Source organism: Anticarsia gemmatalis, chromosome 4 (assembly GCF_050436995.1).
Source record: "Anticarsia gemmatalis isolate Benzon Research Colony breed Stoneville strain chromosome 4, ilAntGemm2 primary, whole genome shotgun sequence".
In the NCBI taxonomy this organism is placed as follows: Eukaryota; Metazoa; Arthropoda; class Insecta; order Lepidoptera; family Erebidae; genus Anticarsia; species Anticarsia gemmatalis.
The window spans coordinates 5,152,784-5,176,575 of NC_134748.1; the positions used below are offsets into that span (position 1 = coordinate 5,152,784).

The window sequence follows — 23,792 nt, forward strand, 5'->3', positions numbered from 1 at the left end:
ACAGTCTCCTATTTAACACAAATTTTTGTATCTAACTTTCTTTATCAAAGACGTACAGAGTATACAGAAGTGACAGACAAACATACAATCCACTCAGCAACTCTAAAGCACTTTCTTTCTAAAACACATGCAATTTATAACACCAAATCCCTAAATTATTACTGCAAATATATTCACACTTAGTCTAAACCGATCCTAAGTAGAAGATAATTCCGAGATACATAGACAGATTACGTCACATCCTCACACATAAAGTTGTGCGCTCAAACTCAAACCGGAAGTGGGGCCCCCATCAATCTGACGTTAATGTGTTGGCATATGTAACTTACTGGGATACAACGATGTTCTCGAGAGGAAAAAATATATTGAAAATGAATAAAACTAACCTATAAAGACGTATTGTATCTGAAAATGGAAGGGATTATATGGAAATTATTTGTTATGAAATGTTTTGAGGAAGAATAGAATTGTGTCAGAGTATTATTTGTGTAGAATTATGTCTTTCTGTTATAAATAAGGTTTGGAGTAAGTTTTACAAATACATTTTAACGAAAGATTTTAGTAAATCTGCAACTTTAATTGATGGTGTTTATAATATTGATCTACAGAATATCGTAGAGGGCCTACAATATATCGTAGAGGGTCTGCGACATCTCGTAGACGGTCTACGAAGTCAACGATTTTTAGCAGTATAATTATATGGTATTCTTTACAAAAATATTTATTAATCACAAACAACATTTTTTATAAAAACGTGTTTGGTACTTAAAACAACAAAATTTACGAAATCTTAATACGGTTTATCTTTTGCTAACAAACGCACAATTGTAAGTTATATAACTACGCATGATTAACGCGAAAAGTTAACACATTCCAATAAATTTAAAATACCACAGCTTACTAAGCTGTAACAAACATAAATATCATTATACCTAGAGGATTATCCCCATACTCGACATAGCGTAATGCAACTATTATTGCTAGAACATTTTGTTTTAACCGGATAACCGTGGGACCGACGATACACGGCGGATAGGAGATAATCTTGGATTTAGCGGAACAATTCCGACGACCGATAGATAAGTATACTCGATTAAATTCACTACAAAACTAAATGACGCTGCTGTTTTTAAAGCCTTCTTATATAGAATAAACTAATAAAGTAAACAGAAAACTAGTAACCTGACAACTGATAAATAAGCTTATATACTTTTTAATACCTATGAATAAAGATAAATCTACATTCAGGTTTGGAACACCTGTTCCAAATCTTAACCACCAAGTTAACCACCTTAACCATAAAATAATACTAATTGTTACTAAACAATGTCCTTTCGAAACGTTGATGCTTGAAGGTAAGTGATTAATCAAAATGATAATAAAAGTAAACAATCGTATTGAAAATATACTCCGTTTCTTGAATGTAAATGATATTTTTTTTATATCGATTATTTTTTTTAAAACTTAACAAAATTTGAGTACTTACCAACTCCTGTACTACTTCTAAGCTAATAAATGTTTCATGTAATAAACATTTCAATAATTTAAGTTGAAGCAAACTTCTAAACTCCTAAATCGTACACTATCCGTAGGATTTGTGTTGACCACTCGAGGGATAAATAATACTACCAGCCTCTTACGTAAAATACTATTTGCGCTTAATCCCATCGACCTATTTAACCTGGGATTGGAAGCAAGTGTAGCAAAAACATAAATACCCAATCGGGATTGAATTTCGTCATTACAATATCGGTTCAGTTTCTAATTTACCTGTACAGTGCCGTATGGTGTCGCAATCCGCTGAATCCTAATAGCTTGATAGGATTATATGAAACACATTAATGTTATTTGATTTAGATTTAATATTATCGTTGCAACTGATCGTATAATGCTCGAATTCGAATAGATTTATATTAATGCTTAGGAAAGCCTAATTGGATAGACCAGATATGTATTAAAATTAATATGTTCTGTCTGGTGAGCTAGACATTATTGTTAAATGTTATTGTGTTTAGGAGGTTAGTTTATTCTGTGTCAAAATGTGACGTAAAATTGGTGATTTTTGATATGTTACTTTCTAAATTCTTACTTCAAAACGTACTGAGAAAAACTTACCAATTTATTTATTTCCTCGTAACAGCAAGTTATTTTTTATAAAATATGCACAGAGCAGTATCCCAAAAATGTATTTAGATACTCAAAATTTGATTTTGAACACTAAAATAATGGAAATTAGACAGCCAAAACCATTGGAATAGCGGTTGTGACAATTACGCCCCAGACCGTTGTATGCGTCTAACCAATCCCATTCCGCACCACAATAATTCATCACGAAACACTATTAACTCACATAACACAATATACAGTGACGAGGTAACAGTGTACAACATACACCTTAATCCGACAAGCGTTCTGCAGGGTAATTGCCAACTTATGTCCTCGAACCAATCGCTTTAATTATCCGGTGGGCTCGCTCGAGTGTAAAGATTATTTCGACTGCCAAATGCAGAGTGTATTCGTTTTAATACAGCCGTGCGCACAGACCGACAATGCGATACCCGAAATCAGATTACTTTATTGAGCACGGGTAGATCATGAATGAAATTGATAAAATCGTCTGCGGTGCGAAACGTTCAATTTATACGAGTTTTGAACGATATTTCGTATGTTAGATCAGTATTTTAGATAGGTTATGTTTTGTTGAGTTACGGCCCATGCTGATGGAAATGTGTTGCAGATTATCTCGACGCTTATCTGCTATCGAGTGTTAATTGTATTGAACCGATGTGTGATATGGGTGATGGAAACCGGCGGTCGGTGTAATGCACGTTTAATATAATTATAAGATTTTATCTGTTCATCATTATTGGCCGGTCAAACAATGCTTAGTATTAGACCGATATACAAGCTATTATTGCATCTGTGTAGCTAAACAAACTTCAGTATTGCTAATTATAAAAAACTAGCTGACCCGCGCAACTTCGCTTGCGTCACGTAAGAGAGAATGGGTCATAATTTCCCCCGTTTTTGTAACATTTTTCGTTACTACTCCGCTCCTAATGGCCGTAGCGTGATGTTATATAGCCTATAGCCTTCCTCGATAAATGGGCTATCTAACAGTGAAAGAATTTTTCAAATCAGACCAGTAGTTCCTGAGATTAGCGCGTTCAAACAAACAAACAAACAAACAAACAAACAAACTCTTCAGCTTTATAATATTAGTATAGATGTGCTTGTACATGTCCTCTCGGACTACTTAAACATATTTACTTAAAAGATCTATAATATTTTCAATAAGATACTACGTGCCGTATTACTTGTAGAGATTTCCCAAAAACATTATCCCGACTGCAACAATCGTAGCATTTAGCTCTTTAAATCGAGGCACTACACAATGGACTCTAAAGGCGGTACAGCTTATTCTCAAGAATGAAAAGCCTGCGCAATATATTTCTACATCTCCGGATATTTGCGCAGCGGCTACGACAAGGGATCTATTGAAATTGAATCTAATAGTCAGCTCGTACCTCCCGTTCACGTTTTGTATAGAATTTCTTAATAATTGGACGTCTGACCCACTCCTAGATGTATCCAATTTAATTCCCTCTCGTTTCGTACTTGACCACTCGAATAATACTCAAAGTAATTGCCCGTACTCAATTCCTGATTTTCGTCAAACCACTTTAGTTAAGATTGCACAAATTGTATATGGCATCACAATGCTTTAACAGATTGGGCCATTTTAGCTGGGCGGAGGTAAATTGCTAGAAAGAGGTCGGTTGCTTTCTAAATAGAGTCACGTAACGTATAAGAAGGCTCTGTATTACAGGCAAAGGTGACTCCGTTAACAGGCGTAGGCTGGCTCGAATAAAGGCTAGTAGGCTGAACGAATGAACCAAATTGCCTTTACGAACGGAAACACATGTCTTGAAACTGAATTTCAATTTCACACATGAGAATTTCTTTTTGTTGTTTATGGATGTTTGTTATTCCTTATTTTTGTTTTTTATTTCTTTAGTACCGTTCTACAGATTTTTCTACTATCAATTAAGTAAACGATTGAAAAAGCGGTAGTATTCTAGAGCTCACTTCTTTTTCATTTTATCATTATTTCCTTTGTGTCTTCACGTTGAAAATCTCTTTGAACGTATAGGTAGATAGACTATCTTATTCTACATCCAATGAAAACTGCTGTTATTATAATGAGCTAAACTTAGTCAATAAAAGCAGTCCGTACATGGCTAACATATTAAATCCTTCACCTAAGATAATATTATACACATACCGTTACTTTACTCAATGTACATCGACATTCAATAAATCTAAATCGTTTTTTTTAATCTCCAATATCAATACACTATATGAAACTATATAGAGATTATCAAATAGCTTTTTTCATAGTATTTCATATGCTACACCACCTCAAAAGTGTCGTCTAGTCTGTGATCGTGCAACAAACATTAACCCTAACATGTTTATTCAGTAGTGCGTCGATTTGTCACACCTGTTTACCTCGAACTCGTTTACACGGGCTCGTTGAGGCATATTGGCCGGTGTTATTATTTTCTGGGGGCGGTAAAAGAAACGTATGTTTGTTGTTATTACTTGAACGTAACATAACATGTTGATCTGTTTGTGAGTTACGCACGTTTTTGTGCTTCAAATTGTGGGATATTTTGATTTTACGTATTTATGTTAGTACTATTGCATAGTTTCTCAGATATATGATTATGTTTGTTTAATGTTCAGTTATAGATATGGAACAAATATTTGATTGATCTATAGATATACCTATGGTTATAATACTGGTTTTGATAAAGTTTTGTACTTTTAAATCGGAACTTTTTCTGTCATATCTGAAATATAGTTTTGCATTTGATGTTTCAATACTATTGAGACCTGTTGTGTTGGTCGAGTGTTTTTAGGTATTATTCGGTCTAACACGAAAATTTTAAAAATAGTGTAACTAGTAAATTGCTATAAATTTGACTCAATGCATACATTTCGAACATTTTGGCAAATTGAAGGATCTCAGAGATAAGTTTTTTCTGACAGTGAAAGAAAACATCATAATAGGCATCCACTCGTATGTTTATAGACGTATAGTACGTTTTTTTGGAAAACCAGTTCTATTTTACAAGATTTTTTATCTAGGTTTAAAAATGGAGAATTCAGTTCACTTTTTAGTTTGGCGACGAACTTACAAATTTACGAGAAAATGTACTCCAAAAATGGTTATTTACTCATATTAACTTTCACACTAACTTTTTATACTTTTGGTACAATGTCTTATCATTATCTTAATTTATGCTTCGAAATTTTGTCTTTTCAATCTTTTTGCACTTTCTTTACTCTTTATACTTACAATTCTCTATACTTATGATCCAATACTTACGATGGCATATAGTGATGACCGCAACCTTGTTTCACTGTAGTCATCTCCACGGCTGTCGCTGTAGTAGCTGAGTTATAATGTGTATTTTGTGTCTATATTTTAATTGTCACTTTAAAAAAAGCTTTTAAATTAATTTGAAAATGATCTGAGGTTTAGTGTATGTAAGAATTCTAATCAATTATAATTCATTTATGTAATTCAGTCTAATAGTGTGTGATATAATTGTGTGTCACTTTGAATCATTTCATTGAACTTGATTAATCCATTATTACTAAACAATGTAAATTAATTAACTAATGAATATGGGACGGGGATATCAGCGAATAAATAAAACAACTGGTTATTGTTTGAACAATGTCCATATTATATTTATTACCACATACACACGGCACGATGTGAACCTTGTCTTAAATCATTGTATTATATAAGGTATATGTACATTGCACAATGTGTATTCATACATCGCCATACACGCGCGCCCCGAAAGGCTGTATGATTATATATCTCATAGTATTATGTACGTTATATAATGTAATATTCCAATAAGAAAGTGCATTGGTGCACGAAATCGGGGCGGCGGACATACCCACCGCTTTTTACAAAACGTTTTGATATTATCATTATTTTAATAAAGAGATGCCGTAAAAACTAATTTTATTCATCATTACGATTTATATCCATATTGTATACAGATTCATGTAACATATTATACACGAAGAAATGACGAAAATAATGCGCCGACGCCGCGACGAGACACGTCGCGGATCGTTCGCCTATCGTTATCTCCTTTCTCTAATATTTTAAATGTACATGACACCAAATTCGAACGTATATAAATCCAAATTTATTTTAATGTAAAATCTTAGGTAATTGATTTTTATTGCTATAGAAAATCAGTCAGCACGCGAAGCACGCAATCGAGAAGTAACCGCGAGAACGAAACCAAGCGGGCGGCGTTGCGCGGGGCGGGATGGTGCCGGGAGCGGGACGGGGTGCGGGGGTGCGCGATCCTCACTGCACTCACTGCTGACGACCGATCGGCTGGCTCGGTTCGTGCGGAGCCACTGCGCCTCCGGTTCTACGCGAATAAGTATACCTTTGGTCCAAGAAACTCTTAGTTGGCCATCGCCGAATATGCAAAGCTACAAGATCTATGGCCGCCACGGCGACTCTACGAACTTTACCAGTCTGTCACGTTATTAGATTAAAATTAATTATTATCTTTAATAACAATATAAAGTAGATCGAGTGTAAAATAACATAGAATGTTATACAAAATATAATAAATTATCTTTTTAATTTTATTATACATACGATAAGTCGCAATATTAGGATCACATAACGAATTTTTAAAATAAATTTGAGATCTCGCTTATTAATACGTAGTCTTTATTCTGATATAGAACACACGTCTAAATGGTGACTGAAGTAACTCAACTAACGCGTACACGAACAAGCGAGAGGGAAAAATGCGCGTCATCCGAGGCGACCGGGCGACTACGGCAGGCCGACTGCGGGCAACCGCAAGCCGACTGCATAGCAACCGCGCGGTTTCCGCGGACGAGACACGAATAGACTGGCTCTCCACTACGGTCCATATTAGCTACCGCCATTATAAAGATAATTCAAAATATTATGTACGTAAGCGTGTAAAATTAATATCTGTTAATGGAACAATATAATTAAAAAATAAAATTACTCGATACAACTTAAAACTAAATATAGAAATAACAAAACAACCATTATATGGGGTTCTGAATGTTGATATATTCGCACGCGGTGCATAACATGGTCCGAATGCAGAAGCCCTAGGGGTGACACTAACGAAACTCACAAACCGTTACAACAAAGCATAACAACAACAATGAAACTAATATCCGTCAGCTAATCCTGATTGCAGCTCGAATGAATCTAATATCGACCAGATGGTAACGACTGAGTGCGCCGCCAAACTATCATGAAACGTATTTTTAACGATACTCCACACTGCGCACTAAACTTTTGCGACCATTGAATATTATTGTTCAAAGTGAACACGCATTAAAAATTCAGTCCTGAACGCTCCGTCTTACTTATAACAGTTATTTTAGCGGTAACGTTGTGCCATGTATGGCGTTTGACGTTAGAAATAGCGCATGTAGATTGGTGTAACACTGTCGGCTCGCTGGTCACGCGGTGTGGCCCGCCAGACACTGCGGTACATCTGTCGCATACAATATCACGCCACGTGTGGCGCCTACCTAAACGTCTTTTTACACATGCGGCTAACTATGTATATACAATAATTGTCATTATGTATCGTCTCGATGCAATCGCGGCGAACCGATGGCTTCTCACGAACGCGGCGAAACGAACGTCTCTCACTATATGTTTGTTTGTATGTTTGTACTCGTACTCGCACGGGGACAAGCGGCCGTGTGCGCTTCTCCTACGTTAAAAAGGTCGGTAAGAAAATATAATTATAGTGAGGATGTGAGAGTGAATGAGACGGCCGACGGCGGCGAGGTGCGCACGCGCCGCTCCGCCGCCGGCCCGGGCCTAACAATTATAACATCTCATCGTAATAATTAAATATTCTAAGAAAAAATGTCTTAAATACCTATAACACCGTAAATATAAAACAAATAATTACGTTAATTTGTTAGGTATGATATCGATATTCCGACCGTCCTATAGACACACACCTCTCGATTTCATTATCAATTTCCTAGCTAACGTTTTAACAACATAATCGCGGTCGCGTCTCCTGCGGTATGTGTGCGGCGCGGCGCGGGCGCGGTGCGGCCGCGGCGCTGCTGCGGAGCGGCCTCGGCTTAGCACCGGCCGCACGTGACGTCATCTCAGCGAACGAATTCGGCACGAACGAACATAAAACGCGAAGCGAGCGCGCCGCTCGGCGACGAACGCACTCCATCTAACACTCCATTATTCAATTAACTACATACTCATAAGTAATAAATTACCATTAAAAAGAATATTGATTTATTTCGTATCATTTTCAATATTTTTTTTTTGTAACAGGAAACATTTATATTTATAACGTATTTATATAATAATAGCATTTAAAAGATTGTTTATTATTATTACCTAAAATTTAATACCTAGATTTATAATATTAATGTTTAATTGATGTAGGTAATGAGTAATAATAATAGTAAATAACGAATGAATGCAACTGAGTGCATGTATATAGCGAGCGACGAACGCATGCACGGTTTGGGCGTCTAGCAGCCGGTCGTAGCACTAGGCGCGTAGCAAGCGCTACGCAACTGCTACGCGCGCAGCCCGCGTAGCTCCCTAATGCTGCAAACTAGACGAAGTGGTCGATAAAAATGTTTCCAGTACCTAACGAATATGATTAATGAATTGACTTCATATTTTAATCTATTACCTCAAACCTGCGCCTTTGGCTGTAATTTTTTAATATCCCTGTCTTTAGTTTATTGAAATGTTTGTGTCGTGTAACTATACCGTCTGTACGAAACGTTACTGTTTATTATTAATATTTTGATTAAAATTTTAAATACAACTAAGTACGGTGTGACTCCTCATACCAATGGAGCCTCGTAATTTTTTTCAACAGTGGTCTTATATTACGGTAAATACAATCGTAAGAAACAATGAAATATTTTATTACGTAATGCACAAAATTGTTATTTATTATAATTACAATACCTACGTTCAAAGGTACAAGATAGAAACGAATTATTATCTTAACGCGATGAGAGATATACTGAAATGTTCCGACTTAGCTTTCCAAACGTCCTTATGAATCGTAAATATGATCATATTATCCTTAGGATAAAATTTTATATCATAATACATAATATTAGAAAGTATGTATACACGTAACTAACATAGTCTTATACGGAAGTAATCGAGAAACTTGATCGCTACTGAAACAGAAGAGCCGTTCAAAGAGGTGATTTTATACAATTCGAATTAGGCGAAAATAATTACATTCATAGGTAAAATATGCGTAATATAATTATAGTAGTATAATAATTATGTTAATATTTGACATTAATATTAAAAATAGATAGAATAAAATATGTGTGGTGGTGGACGAGCGGGGAGGCGCGCGCGTGTGTGCGCCGCCCCGCGCGCCCGCGCACATGGCCCAGCTGGCCCACACGGCCCACACGGCTCACACGGCCCGCGCACACTCGCCGCGTGCGACGCGCGCTCCACCCTCGGTACGAATACGCTGCCAAACGAATACCACCTCCGTACACTACTAATAAAAGTCCCGCGCGTCGAGGACCATTTACACCTTACGCTGTAATTTAACTATGAATAATAAAATATTTTAAGATATACCTCCCTGCAATAAAATCGTCTAGATGCACTTTATATAATTATGAAATGTATTTTTTTTTTGTAGTTTAAATCGTTTATTACTCTGACAACACATCTACGGTACAGTCGAAAGCGAGAAAAATTTGAAAAAATACCTGTTCAATCGATAGACTATCTCTCGTTCACACGACAAAAAGTAGATTATCGTTATTTACAATAGACGGGGTCTCCTCATGACCGGGTCGAAGGGTGATCGAGGTCGATGAGGGATGACGGGGAATGATGAGGACCGGGATGAGGAGAAGGGGGTGGGTTGGGGTTAGAGTGTGTGTGACGCCGCGGTCGACGGAATGGTCGGCGCGTTGACCGGACGGATGAGGCTCCGTCGTGGGTGGCGCGGGGGCGGCTGGTGTGCGGGGCGCGGGGCGGCGGCGCCGGCAGCGGCGCGGGCGCCGGGACAACTGTACTCGGGGACGCTAAGCGCCGCCACACCGCTCGCCACCTGCGACCACAATAACTTTCTTACTTGCTCGTCTGAAACTCCGTTATAATTTTTCTGTATTGCCTAAGGAGATAGCACTGATTGATTTATATTACTTAACTAACAATACTCTTTGCCTATAACCAACGACCAGCATATTGTAAAGTGATAAAACATGAGTCTTATGAGACCATTTAAAAAACATTTTGTATAATTGCCATGCGAGTGTTTATTTCGCGGCGCTATGAATACACACGCCGACGATTTTATTCAGCGTAACGACATTTTAATAGAGTGGTACGCAAAAGCACATTAAAAATACTGTAATACTCACGTAAAATATTTGTGCTAAAACACTTTCAATGATAACCGTTGGTAAAAGCCGCAGGAATCAGGGGTCCCTGGAACGAGAAAAATACACAGTCGTCAGTATTAGATAGTACGGGTGGGTACCCTAAAATTATTGGCGTGCAGTCGATGTTATAATTGAATGGAAGTATAAAGCGTTCAGGCAAACATTAACCTCTCCGGGGGCAGATTTAAAGGCAGTAAGTTCGGTGTTCGCAGTCGATAGAGTGGTAGCGGGCTCGGTGGCCAACAAAATAAAAACAGTGAGTGGATGAGTTAGAGCAACGCGCGCGACCGCTCGGCAACGGTAATTACACCGCTTGTTCTCCTTGATTTACGGTTATTGCCCGTGGGGGCATTCCCGTTACCTAATAAGACCGTTTTACACCCGGGAACCACATGCGCCGCCGGTCAGGCCCGGCCGCGCCGGCCGGACCGTTCATTCTCTCATTAGCGACGTATTTGTTTTGCCCCGCCGATTACGGACGATTGAGTTAATATCCCGTTTGATATATGACGCGCCTGAAACGAAAGGGTAGCTTAGTGTAGCGCCGCCGGCGAATGACTCGAATTAAGCCTCGGGTAACAATCAGTCAGCTCGCCCGACTCCAATACCTGTTCTACATTTAATTACAACACGGCCCTTGTAGATTGACTGTGTCCCGATTATTTAATCAACGTGATACGTCCACTCCGAATTTATCGTCACCCTCTACAATGTGAGCTCGCCACACGCCATTTAAAAGTTCATACGACCGTGTAATAAGTTGGCAAAGGCCAGCGTTTTGATAGTGTAAAAATTAAAGCAGCTTTCGAGTGTAGTTTGAAAAATGTCTGCGAGATAGCACGACGTGAGGAGTTAAGATCTCGGCGGCGGTGGCTGCGGTGGCGGGCGTCGACAAGCAATGAAGACTGATGGCGTCTCAGGGAAGCAGTTATGGAGCGCGGTCGCAGTTTTAAAAAGCCATTACCCGCGGCAGTGCACCGCGTAGATTGCCGCCCGCCCCGCCCGCCGCGCTCATATTTCGGAACACTTTATAATCGCATCTCTCACGCTTCACTCGCTCGCTAACTTATGGTGATTACGCTTTAAGAGCGACAAGGAAGATCGGTTCCATGATGAGATTGGACCGTCTCGCTAAAATTTTAGAGTGTCGTCGGCTGCTAATTGCGTCTGAGTCTGCGTCGGTCGCGCCGAGCGCCCGAACACCCGAGCCACGCTCAGCGGACGCAGCGCCGGCGGCTCCACTCGCGCCGCGCACTTAGCGCCTTATCCCGAGATGACTAACTGCTAATGAAATTCTTACACCGGCTAGACACACCGAATTTACTACCGCCTTCGGCAAATTTTAACGTGTAAACACACAGTTATTTTTCTTTCCTGTTACCATGAATAATGCAAAAATGAATTTTAACATCACAGAACGCGAATCAAACGTCCTGGAGAAAAACAAAACAGAACAAACATTAATTTGAATGCTGTGACAGTTGAAAGTTCTCGAACAAGGACAATTTTGGGAATTGCCTTCATTTGGGCGTTACTGAAGGCATTTTGAGCATGACGTAATAAATGAAAAAAGTTAGAATCAAAAGTTATTAAGTTTATCCCATTCATCATGAAATAAACTAAGTAAGTACGGGAAACTTTTCATAAATTCTTTTTATGATTTTAATATATTATTGATGTAGTTTTTGATTCCAATTTCATTAGCCTGTTGCCGATCGGCAGATTTGTTAACCAAAAATGACTCACTGGGGTGTAATTGAGTGGTGCGCGGCTGACTGCGATCGCCGGGAATCCAGAAGGCTGCGGGCTGGCGGCCTGCACATAGCCGACGCTGTCGGCAGCGGAGCCGTACACATCGAGCGCCGGGCCCGGCGAGCTGGCAGCGGGGAATCCGGCACGGCCTCCAGCCGCGTGCGGCGACGCCGGAGGACCAAACCCAGCCGCCGCCGCCTGGTAGTTGTTCATCACTGGGGACACATCACAAATCGTGAGTCAACGTGTGCTACGTCGACATTTGCATAATACATTCTATACTAGGATACCTTGTCCAGCAATCTTTCCATAAAAACCTTTTTAATACATAATTTGTTAGATTTTGTCTGATGTGTCCGTAAATTATTTGCGAATGAACCTATACCGCAGCTTTCCCCTTCAACTGTTATTTCGGAAACCAAAAAATAAACACGATATATATTTGTCTATGCAACAAAAGCAACTTATACCTACACACGTAATTCCAGACAAAAAATTGTACAAAGTCAAGCCACCCACTGGCCAAAGCTCAGTGGTTCGTTTCTACCGTGACGGAAGCTAGATAGAGTACACTGCACGTATTTATTCAGCCAGTGAAAATGCGAAACAGCGTGCCAGTTGTAATGTTTTTTTCTCGTATCACCGTCCTCAGGCGGGTGTGACGACTTTCCAATTCGAAGGTGTAATTTCAACTCGGTTATGCAAGCTGAGCATTGTCAAGGTTCTCTGATTGGTTTCGCTGTTTCGGATCCCCTATCGACTGGCGCGGAATCAAAAATGTGAACTCGCAAGAAGACATTGTCTCAATTTTTTTGAAAGTACTATTTCAATATGAATAGGAAAAAACACTGATTGGATATAACCAGAAGCGGTAAGAAGTCAACAAGTAGCACACAAAGCCATAAAATACAAGCGCGTATTTTCGTAAAATATGTTATGATGACTTGTCACAGGTTTGAGTGATGTATGATGTCGTGTTTAGCACGAGTACACAGATATGTGGGAGCTAAGGAAGTATGCAGTTACAGAAAGTGTCATGCGAATGTATTAACACCATGGCATGATAACCAGTGTAATGTCGTGATTAATGTTTCTTGAACATCGGTGTAACGTGTAGGGTGTACAGAAGTAATGGTATGTTAGGCGTCCTCACCTGAGAGCGCCTGCGCGAGCAGCGGTGTGTTGTTGTTGGGTGTCAGTTGGCCGTTGGTCAGGTCAACTGCAAACATACACACGGTTCGCATTCGCTCCACAGACACGAGTGACGCACACACTCGTTAGTGATAGCACACGCACACATTCATGACTGAACCATCGAAATTTTGAAATTCAAAAGTGTCTTCGCCGCGTCCGCTACACCTCATCTTTTCTGAATTTAGCATATTGAACGGTAAAGTGACTATCGATGTAATCCCAACTCAATATTAAAGTTTTCTGGCGTGGATAAAGTTGAAGCGCGTAAATGCATGAATAATTTAACCGTTGGAGACAGATGCCGAGCTGACGAATGAGGACAGAGAAGACTCCCCGGGCTCAGATTATGTCGGAACAAAAAAATATCACGTATGTCACGTGCATTCAAATGAAAAAGAGAGCTGGAAGTTTCGCGGGCATAAATCACAGAGGGCGAAAAAACTTTTACAAAATATCCAGTAAATTATCCGACGTGAGTTCTCGGTGGCACGCGGCGGTCTGCTTATTGAATAGGGAAGAACATTAGCATACGGCGCACGTCGCAGCGTCTTGCGACTTGCGACGCGCCGCGCCGGCCGCGTGCCCGCGCGACAAGCCGCACGCACCCTGTTCACAAGCCTATTTAACCGTACATATACTGCAGAATAAATAATGATGCCGGCCATAACTGAGCTATACAAACTTTTGCATGTAATCTTATATATTTCTACACACGCATAAAATATTCTAAATCAACATCGTACTCGAACTATATAGATAATACACAAATGCGTCCTCATATTTCGACGACAACAAGAAGGCCACAAAACTTTGGTATGTAGATTCATTATAAACATAACCCGACATCTCAACAATAACTAGATTAATATTCGTCCCACATTTTTTGCTTGCTCATAGTGTCACCATTTACCCCTATTGGCTTGTACGACAAATTTTATTTTTGTCAGATGCGCGAGTTATGATTTAGTGTGAAAAATGGAGGTCCGCGGTCGCACCAGGTGATTACCGGCCTGCGAGTGACTTTGCGAAAAAAGTACAATATAAGTAATGGAGGATGAATGATAGATGGCGTCGCGGGCAGCCCACTCCCGTGCCCGCCGAGCGGCCGCGCGCTCGCTCGCGCCCATAGCGAACGCTGCTAAAATGCTGACACATTTTAATAACATTACTTTGCGATGTGAGAGGCTATTTATTTGAGGGCCCAGTGTAATAAATAAGAATTCGAGTGTTGGCGCAGACACGTCTCGGTATCATTAATATGTCGATCGGTCTTAGTTCATTCTTTTCCTATTATAGCGAGGCGCCGACGGCTCTCTTTACTCATTAATTTAAAGAAGTATGATTACAAGTAATGACTGTTTATCGAAAAATAAACTGAGAGCGCTATAGTTATGAATATTATCGCATTGTATAGGGTCTACTACTACTCTAGTTTAAGTTACTATTACTACAGATGCGGGAATTTTTTAGGGTTCGAAAACTTAAAAAGTGTTCACTCAGTGCTGATGTCAACAATTAGATATAACGGTTCTAGGCTAGTCATCCTAAACTCAGAATAATTAATAAGAAATTAGGATATATAATATAGGATAATGCAGTTCAGTTAACCTTCAAATACGCGGAGGTTTTATTGTAATAAAACGTTGTTTATTGCTTCAATCATACTTCACGGGTCGGTTCACAACAAACAAAGTCACAAACAGGCTCTAAACACAACTAAGTTGGGTGCGAAGCATGTTCCTGACCTCAAATAATTTACGACTTAAACAATTCAGTTTACATGCGCACGGCGTGAGGCGAGTTATCTTCAGCGGTCATATCTGTGTCGGACGTTGCTTCAAGCTAATAGATAGTTTCTACAGACATGTTAACGCATGTTCTCCGTGTAATTTGTGCGTGTAATAGTTAAAGTTTCTTTGACGCTTTGAACGTAACCGAGGAGGCAGAAGCGAAGACGGCGGACGAACAACAAAGTTTAAAGTTCAAAAAGTTAATGCACGTGTAATTAGGGAATTCTCTTACAAACTTTCGGCTATCAAGCTTGGTATTCCGAATCGTGTACACTTTCCTCCAGTTCACCTAATTCTGTACTACTTTTTCTTGTTAATATCTTTTCCCGAAAGTGGCTCATCTATATTATCTTTTACGTAGACAAGAATAAGTTGCGAGTTGAGTGTGTCTCACCTTGTCGAGCGCGGGGGAGCACACATTCATCTATAAATTCAGAGGCCGTCTTGCGAGAGCTATTCGAACTTTCATAATTGCGAAGTTCGGGCAAACTTAATAATTCTTCTTCAGAAGTAGGATGACGGTCGAACGAAATATTCACGGAGCGTAGTAGCGACGTAACGCCAGCCCTTGAATCCACTACATTACGCGGGACTTTTTATGTGCTACGTACAATGTCCCGCCAACGAAAATCAGCTTTCCGAATTTTAAGGTATGAGTAGGTAAGTATTTTATTAGCTTTACTTATGAAAGTAATAACAAAGAGATGGAAAAGTTAGAATCAATATTCTTTTGTGTAGATACTTAAAGCTTTCCCATGTTTCACGTCTGCGTAACGAGGAAGAATGATGTTCAATATTTATCGAAGTATATTGATTTGTTAGAGGAGTGTTCTTAAATATTTTCCTATTTGTATAATTGCATAAAAATATTACGTCTCTTACTAGTGATGGTGAAATTTATTTATCAGTCAGCCTGGCCAAAATAAGGAAATGTTTCAAAAATACCGCGGCAACTAAAAATGGGATGTTCGCATCCTTCACCTACAAGATCGCAATACTTCATTTCCCACTTGGCACGATTGAAATGTTTTATTTGAGCGTTTACCGGAGATCTCGCCTCGCGCACACGTCTCGCGGCACCCGAAACGTATATTTAATAGGTGCCATCAATAACTCACCGAGAAGATGATACGCTTTTGCGGGTTTTCGATCGTTTAGCTGCTGGGACTTATCTCAATTGCAAATTAATCGAATTTCTATGCTGGTTGTTGTCGGCCGGCACCACCGGCACCGACGGTACCGCGGGCACGCACGCGCCGACGCGCGTTCCCATTTGTTATTCAAAGAAGGAACCGCGTGTCCTTTCTCTAAATCTCGGGAGTCTTCGAGTCTACCTTTTACAGCGGTTCCTTGACTCGTTCGATAAGGTGTTTACTTTTACTCAGTCATGGTTTCATTAGGTATTTCCGAGGTTCAGTCATAGAATGGAATTAGTCAGAGAAAACACGTAAAGCGACATTAAAGAAGCGAAAAGAAATCTCAGAAACTTGAATCTTCATAAAACACACAGTAATTAATTAGATAAAGTTCAAATTATTTGTCTACAAATTACTAAAAACCTTCAATTAAAAAATTACTACCCATGTAGTCAAATTATAATTTACCTACTGGCGGATTAATTCCGCTTACAACTACTAAATCATCTACAGCTTAAATAATTACAATGTTTTTGACTATTCTATTATAAAATCTTCTTGACTATTTTCTAGCTGATTCTTTTTTCTTAGAAATTATTAACACTTCAATTGAAAACTATACGTTACGAACTGTCTGCCTAAGGCAAAAATATCAAAATTACAATAATACTATTCTAAATATAAACTCTTAAAACTAAACAACAGTAAAATACATCTATAGAAAGTTTGCACCACCAATCACATTATTTTGTTTTACCACCAATTACTATTCTAGTCGCTTACATAGCTACCTTTTTTACAAAGAAAAAAGCAATTTAGTTTTTCCAGCTTTAAAGATGTTATTGTTTTCACAGAAACCTTGAAAGTCGACACTAATTTGAAGCTCCTCTAAAATACATTAAGTAATAAAAATCGCCCGTAATAACTTAAAGTATCTAGACTAGGCTATCGGGAATTTTTAATTTTGTTAGACTGCCAGAACATTCTACACGGATTTGCTTTTATTTTGTCTAATTCTTATTCTAAACTAAATTCTATACAACGTTTCGTCTACATTAATTGTTCTAATGTACTTCTCAGCGCTGAAAACACTATGAAATGTCTACCACACTTCAGTTTATATGAAACTCTTCCAAATTTTACACACATTATTACACTATTCTAATGTCTCAACGATAGTGACCAAACTGTAATGTTGAAAGTATCAAAGTTACTCGCCCTAGAGATGCAGAGGATGTCACACTCGTTCCGCGCAACTGCTGTTCTCTCGGTCATCACAAACTCGTCTGTTCGCACTCGTGGTGCGTAGTAGGTAGGTATTTACACAACTTGTGTGTATGTAAATCCCTTATCCCCATTCGGAGCAGTTTAGAGTGTGTATCGGCTCGTCGGTGAATGCGACACGGACTATGGGCTATTAGAGCGGTCGGGGAGCTAACGCGCAGCGTCCTCCATGCAGGGGAGAAAGGACTTACTATGCGTACACCGGACACATTGCGCAGGATTTGTGCGCTCAATACGACACTAACTAGAAGAGATTAGTATGCTAATAGTGCCCATTATGGACTCACGGACACACTCCAATTCGGTGAAATTCTACAATAAAAATTTATGGACGATGGAGTTCGCTAGACTAGCGCAAATTTATAGTAAAAATCTATGGGCATCCATAAAACAAAGTCTAACTAAAGTAAATAAATAAAAATTTCTGACCCATCCAAACACAGCACTCGTAATGCTAAATCAGCGTGAGGCCGCTGAGCGCTATGAAGGTACACTATCAACTATATTTACATGAGTCTCTAAGAAGTGCTGTAAGGTTAGTGCGGAACGAGGTCGCACTCACTCCGACCTAAGCAACAAGCACTAAACGTAACAGTTACTAACACAATTAACGGTCAAATATCTTAAATTACAAATGGAGTTGGCACTGTTCACGACGCGCGGCCACTCGCCGCTTCGCCAACTAATTATTTGGATTCGAACCGACGGCTGTGTGACCCTTCAAGTAATTTCGTTTCAAGGCGCTAATTTGTCGTAATGTCGTTTCCTTGCTTTTGTTTTGGTCTTTGCATCCCGAACGAGCTGCAAATTAAACCCGAGATCGTTTATTGAAACGGTGAGTCTAAACGCGAATCGATCAGAGATTTAAAATATTCGCCGGTCGTTCGGATAAGAGTGCAAGTGAGTATCGAACTATGCAAAATAGTTGTGTGGGTGTGTCTGGTTCGCGGGTTGCATTCTGAGGGCGAGCGTGTTGAATGTGCGGAATGTTGGCGATGCGGCGGGCGGGCCGCGGTCGCGCGTGCCGGCTCGGCCAGAGCACCACCTCGCGGCGATGCCTGGCGCTGTGCGCTCGCTTACCGGCTTGCTGGGCAGGCCCCCGGCGCGGGCACCACGCTGCGTGTGCCGCATTGGATGAGTCAGAAAAACGAAATGCCAACGTTAAAATACGCTTGTAAAGCGACGTTGAGGCAAAGTTCACTCGCCGCGCCGTAAGGAATAATCAGAGTTCACCGCACGCTAGCCAACTCCACGGTAACACACTATCTCTTCCAGTTTATTTTCGTCGCAATCGATATGCGAACGAATGGTAAATAAGTGAGGCACTGATCGACCTCGATTTATAAACGATCAATTGGACAATAAACGATAAAACGTTTTGCTTATACAACGGCAATTTCCTTTATTTTAAAATATAGCGGCTTCACAATATCATAAACTTACGAATAATGATATAAGACGATATGTCAGAACAGCGATAAGAACATTACTATTAACTTATGATTATAAAATAGACTTAATTATTATAAAGAATTTGACACATGGGTTACAAATACAATCATGAAGATATTTGTGCATTATGAACGACACCTAACTATAATAATATTATAATGTTACGTATTAATTTTAAGACATTGGAATTACTTCCTGAGGGATACCGCAACTCAGTGATAATGTTTATATATTAAAACTGTTTACATCTGAGTATCGTATCGTGCTATATGGGCAAACCTAGTCGGGCGATTGTGACACGCATCTGCGAAATCGGGCCTTGCTTACAGAAAACATAAAATTATTGCGACATTGCATTCCTTGTTTTGTTTGAGATTCGAGAGGGAAAGCGGAGGGCGTAATACCAAAGAGCTATTCGCTTGAGAAAAGATTTATTTATGTTCGTAAGAAATTCCGGGAGCCGTTAACGGGTGTTCCGGGTAAGAGAGTGGTAAAGCGTGGTGGTGGGCGTGTTGTCGCGTGTTGTCGCGTCGCTCACGAGCTCTGCCCGAGCACGGCCGGGTTTACGTACTCCGCACCGACCAACAGACGACTTTCCGGTGGTATAACTCCCACTACACCTGCGGCAACAAAATAAAAAAGCTACAAAGCCGGCTACGGAGCTACCGAGGGTTCCGCCAACAGAACCGCGCTTAAATAAACAAACACTCCACATGTAACACTGAATTTATAAGGAAAAAACACTACGCGGAACCCTGATAAGAACTCATAGTCTAATTCAAAAATTAACATGAAGGGGAAAACAAAAGATATAAAAAATATCATTACGGCGAGGAGTAAAGGAGGAGGAACATCGCCCGGAGCTCCACTCATCGAATCTTTATGGGGAAACTTGGAATTGATAGTTTCCTGTTTACTGTTTTCGGGCTATTTAAAATTGTTTGCACGCACGAAATGATGGACTGACTTTATTAATGTTGTTGGGCAGAAGCGTGCTGTCTGCACGCACAGCGAGGTGCACGGGCCACCCGCCCTGAACTCGTTACGTGTCGTGTGTTCGTATCGATTCCATCATCCACAACGGTATCAACTACATGGTGTTATTCACTGAATATTACATTCGATATTAGTATATGTAAACACGCAATGGATCACGTAAAGGGGAAAAGTCAATTTTAATGCCCGAACACTAACGACTACCGTTACCGTATCTTAATGTTAACCTATTCGACGAAGAATATAGAAACGAGATGTGCGATTATTCAAAGAAATAATAGCAAACATTGGCGGTGGACACACTTTAAGGGTAAACTTACACGACGCGATATTATAATACATATTTCAAGCTTACATTATGTATGACTAGTTTAGAGGATGGCGATAAGGACGGTCGCACACGTAGCGATTTAATGATCGAATGTTAACTTATTGTTACGTAATAATTTCGATAAAATACCTTAATTTTGACAAATAATTATTGCGAGGTGTAATGATAAAGCAATATTTTATTGCTATAAAAGTTCGATGATTACTTAGATCGATCGCTTGGAGACGCGGATTCCACTATAGGGATTGCACCTTTATTCAAATACACTGAACCGCTTTATAATAACGATAACACGAAGAAGGTAGCGTAAAATAGATGCATCCAAAAATATTATACAACAACAACAATAAATATCAGTATCAATAACATTATCATTTAAGCAGTGTAAATATTTAAAATATAATAGAGAAATTACTTTAAAATTAAAATCAAATACATACATATATTACAATATAATTATAGCGAATATTCAATAAAGTATTAAAATAACACTTTTCAAGCTCGATGTATTGTTTATTTTATTATTATAATGAGTAAATCATAACGTACGAGTCTAAACTAATGCTAAACCTTGTGATAAGCTATGCAAATGAAATTCTAAATGTCGGTTAGTATTCATCCTCTAAACTTAGTAATTTTCGAAATTAACTGTTCTACGTTTCTTATCTATCTATATTGATTAAGTTTACTCTTAGATTTAATAAAGATACTATTATGTAGACTGAACACAACTCCAGACGCACACGAGCATCACCTAACACAGTATTCAATTATTCATTGTTTTTCAAAAAGAAAAATTGAATAAATACAATATTATTCAGTGGAGCGGCCATGAATAAATGATCGTAGCTATTAAGTATACACTGAACAAAATGCGTCAATCTCGTTGTCACACGTAAAAGTTTATTTAATTATGTATAGTTGTTATTACCAGCTATTGGTGAGCTCGACTTGAATTTATTGTCTCATACATGTAAACATAGACGAGGATAAATTACTTCATATTAATTTTATTGTTATACAGCCGAGTTCCGACTCATTTCATATGCATGCACAGGGAGCAGACCGGCCCTACTATGATATTCGGTTTTGTTTACAATTCACTATAAATTGTCCCTATAATACGATACGGTATGATGGTATATTTGGTTTAGTGTTTTGCCTTCGTGTGACACCAAACGGCTATCCGTTTGGTGTCACATTCAGATCTATATCTGAATTGATTTCAAAATTAAATCGAAATAAAACGATTTATTTACCTAAGCATTGAAGATAAGATAAACAATTAACGTTCTGGCACTGTGGTTGATAACCGTTGTTACTGTATTGTATGAGATGTTGTGTTCAGTCTTTACCTATGTCCTATGTAAATCCAAACGCTACACACTACAGCATGCTATGTAGAGGATATCGATATATGATAACTGACGCTAAAAAGTTCTAGACTACATCTATTTGCCGCTATGATTGTTTACACCTAAGATAATAGAGAGGAAGAAGATAAAATCTCTAAACGAGTCTAAAATTACACGTCTATCATCCATAGTACTATAATTTAGTCCGGACTACGATATTCAATAAATATGCAAATTAGATTATGATTTCGGCTGTTTTAGCTTGTAAGGTTTAAATGCTTTGATTATCCTGTTCATCGCGATTTTGTAATTGAGTTTAGAACAAAGATTAACACCTTTTTCTCGAGCGTTTCTCGACCAACGGAGTCTATCCTATGACATGAATATTTTTCTGATGTTGTTTGTCAGCAAAGCGGAACTATGTGTAAACTATGCCCAAGCGACTTCATATTTCGTCGGGACGTGTGGTTAACGAGGCTGTCTTCTGAATTTTGTAAACAAATATCTTTGAAATAAAAGTGCTCGCATTCGTCGTCGCACAAGAACAGCACTACAAATTATTTGACATTAATTCCGTCCCATTAGAGACTAACAAAGTTGTTTATACGTTCGAAAACTGTCTTCGTCGGAGTCGTACGTGCAGTCGTTTACAAGTTGGAGGAAACGACTAGTTCATATTAAAGGAGCGCGACGAAGTTGTGGATCGCAGCGGCGCGCCACTTTGTCATAGCATCTGCTGCATCAAAGGACGTAACCGCGTTTTACTTCATAATAAAATTATATTGAGGGCGAGCCTTGCCTGCGCGTCGAACTCATATTAACATTCAAATCGTGAAATTTAATTAACCGACTCCTGACCGGGTATCTGCGGTTTGATAATTTATGGTCGACTAAATATTGGTGATGTAGATGACGTTACCAATAAGCCAGTGGCGGCGTCGGCTGAGGAATGCTAATGGGCGAAATGGGCGGACATTAATTGTGTGAGGGCCGCCGCGCCGGCGCACACTGCACGCACGTCCACAACACATTGCTCGCCACATGCACTGTGAACTGATTTTGTGTCGACCATATTCCCACACAAGCTTTACATATAAATTATGAAACATTCCTAAATAAAATTCCGTTTTAAGAGGTAAATATACTTTGTAACTTTCTCCACTCGGCACGTGAATTGTTTAGACGTTGAGTGTTCGAATTCGAGTACATCATTAATTTGAGCGGTTTATTTGAAAGTAATTATTGGGTGCTTCGTTTGTCCAATTATATTTACAATTCATCGGCCGCCCTCAATTGTTTTTTTAACGACAAAGAGACACTCTGGGAGACACTCGCGTGTTTTGGACTCTAATTATGGATCACAAATTTATTAACATATTAACTCAATTTCTATTTGTCATGGTATACACAAGACTACTACTATGGTCAATTAGAATTTGAAATAGTGTTCGCGTTTTAAGAGTCTGTTTGCGTCCAACCGAAAAATTCTCGCGGCGTGCGCCCCGGCCGCCGGGAAAAAAGTGGGAAGCCAAAGCTTAGTGGCGTAATTATGGTAGAGCCGAGGCAGCTCAAACACGGAGTGTGGACAAATAACGAGAAGAGTATTTGAGCAGCTGCGCTCCGTGGCTCACCTAGGGCTGCCCGCGCCCGCGCCCCGCCGCCGCTCGGCCTACTCTATCGTCTAGTGTTATTTCTCCCCGGAGTGCGAGACGAACTAATCTCCAAAGAACAATAAGAACCGCATAAAAATTAACATTCTGGTCTCATTCGACGGGATCGACTGGAAGCCGGTGGACTACTTTTAATTAGTGGGAATTCTTTTTCGTCCGTCCCGAGATTTACATAGAAGTCACCACAAAAAGGACGTCACTTTTTCAGTACTTTTGTTTGAATCTGTTTAAATCTCTTTTAAAAGCTTTCGCTGTTAATGAGGAGCGGGCGATGGTGCGATACTAGTAGCGGGGCGCGGGGG

The 23,792-nt window shown here is 39.4% G+C and overlaps 1 protein-coding gene across 7 annotated transcripts in view; it reads right to left on the reverse strand.

Moving 5' to 3' along the window:
* Positions 1–5,735: 5,735 nt before the first annotated feature.
* The window catches only part of Rbp6 (RNA-binding protein 6), a 471,739-nt gene continuing 453,682 nt past the window's right edge, over positions 5,736–23,792 (reverse strand). For 4 of the 7 annotated variants that reach the window (XM_076113243.1, XM_076113242.1, XM_076113249.1 and 1 more), the window contains 4 exons: positions 13,436–13,501; positions 12,277–12,497; positions 10,510–10,576; positions 5,736–10,196 (listed from right to left, as the gene is read on the reverse strand). In XM_076113243.1, coding sequence (XP_075969358.1) covers positions 10,535–10,576; positions 12,277–12,497; positions 13,436–13,501 — 329 coding nt within the window. In that variant the 3' untranslated portion in view covers positions 5,736–10,196; positions 10,510–10,534. Of the gene's footprint in view, positions 10,197–10,509; positions 10,577–12,276; positions 12,498–13,435; positions 13,502–19,557; positions 19,759–23,792 lie in introns of those variants that run through there. The other 3 variants (XM_076113245.1, XM_076113244.1, XM_076113248.1) reach the window with 2 other exon arrangements.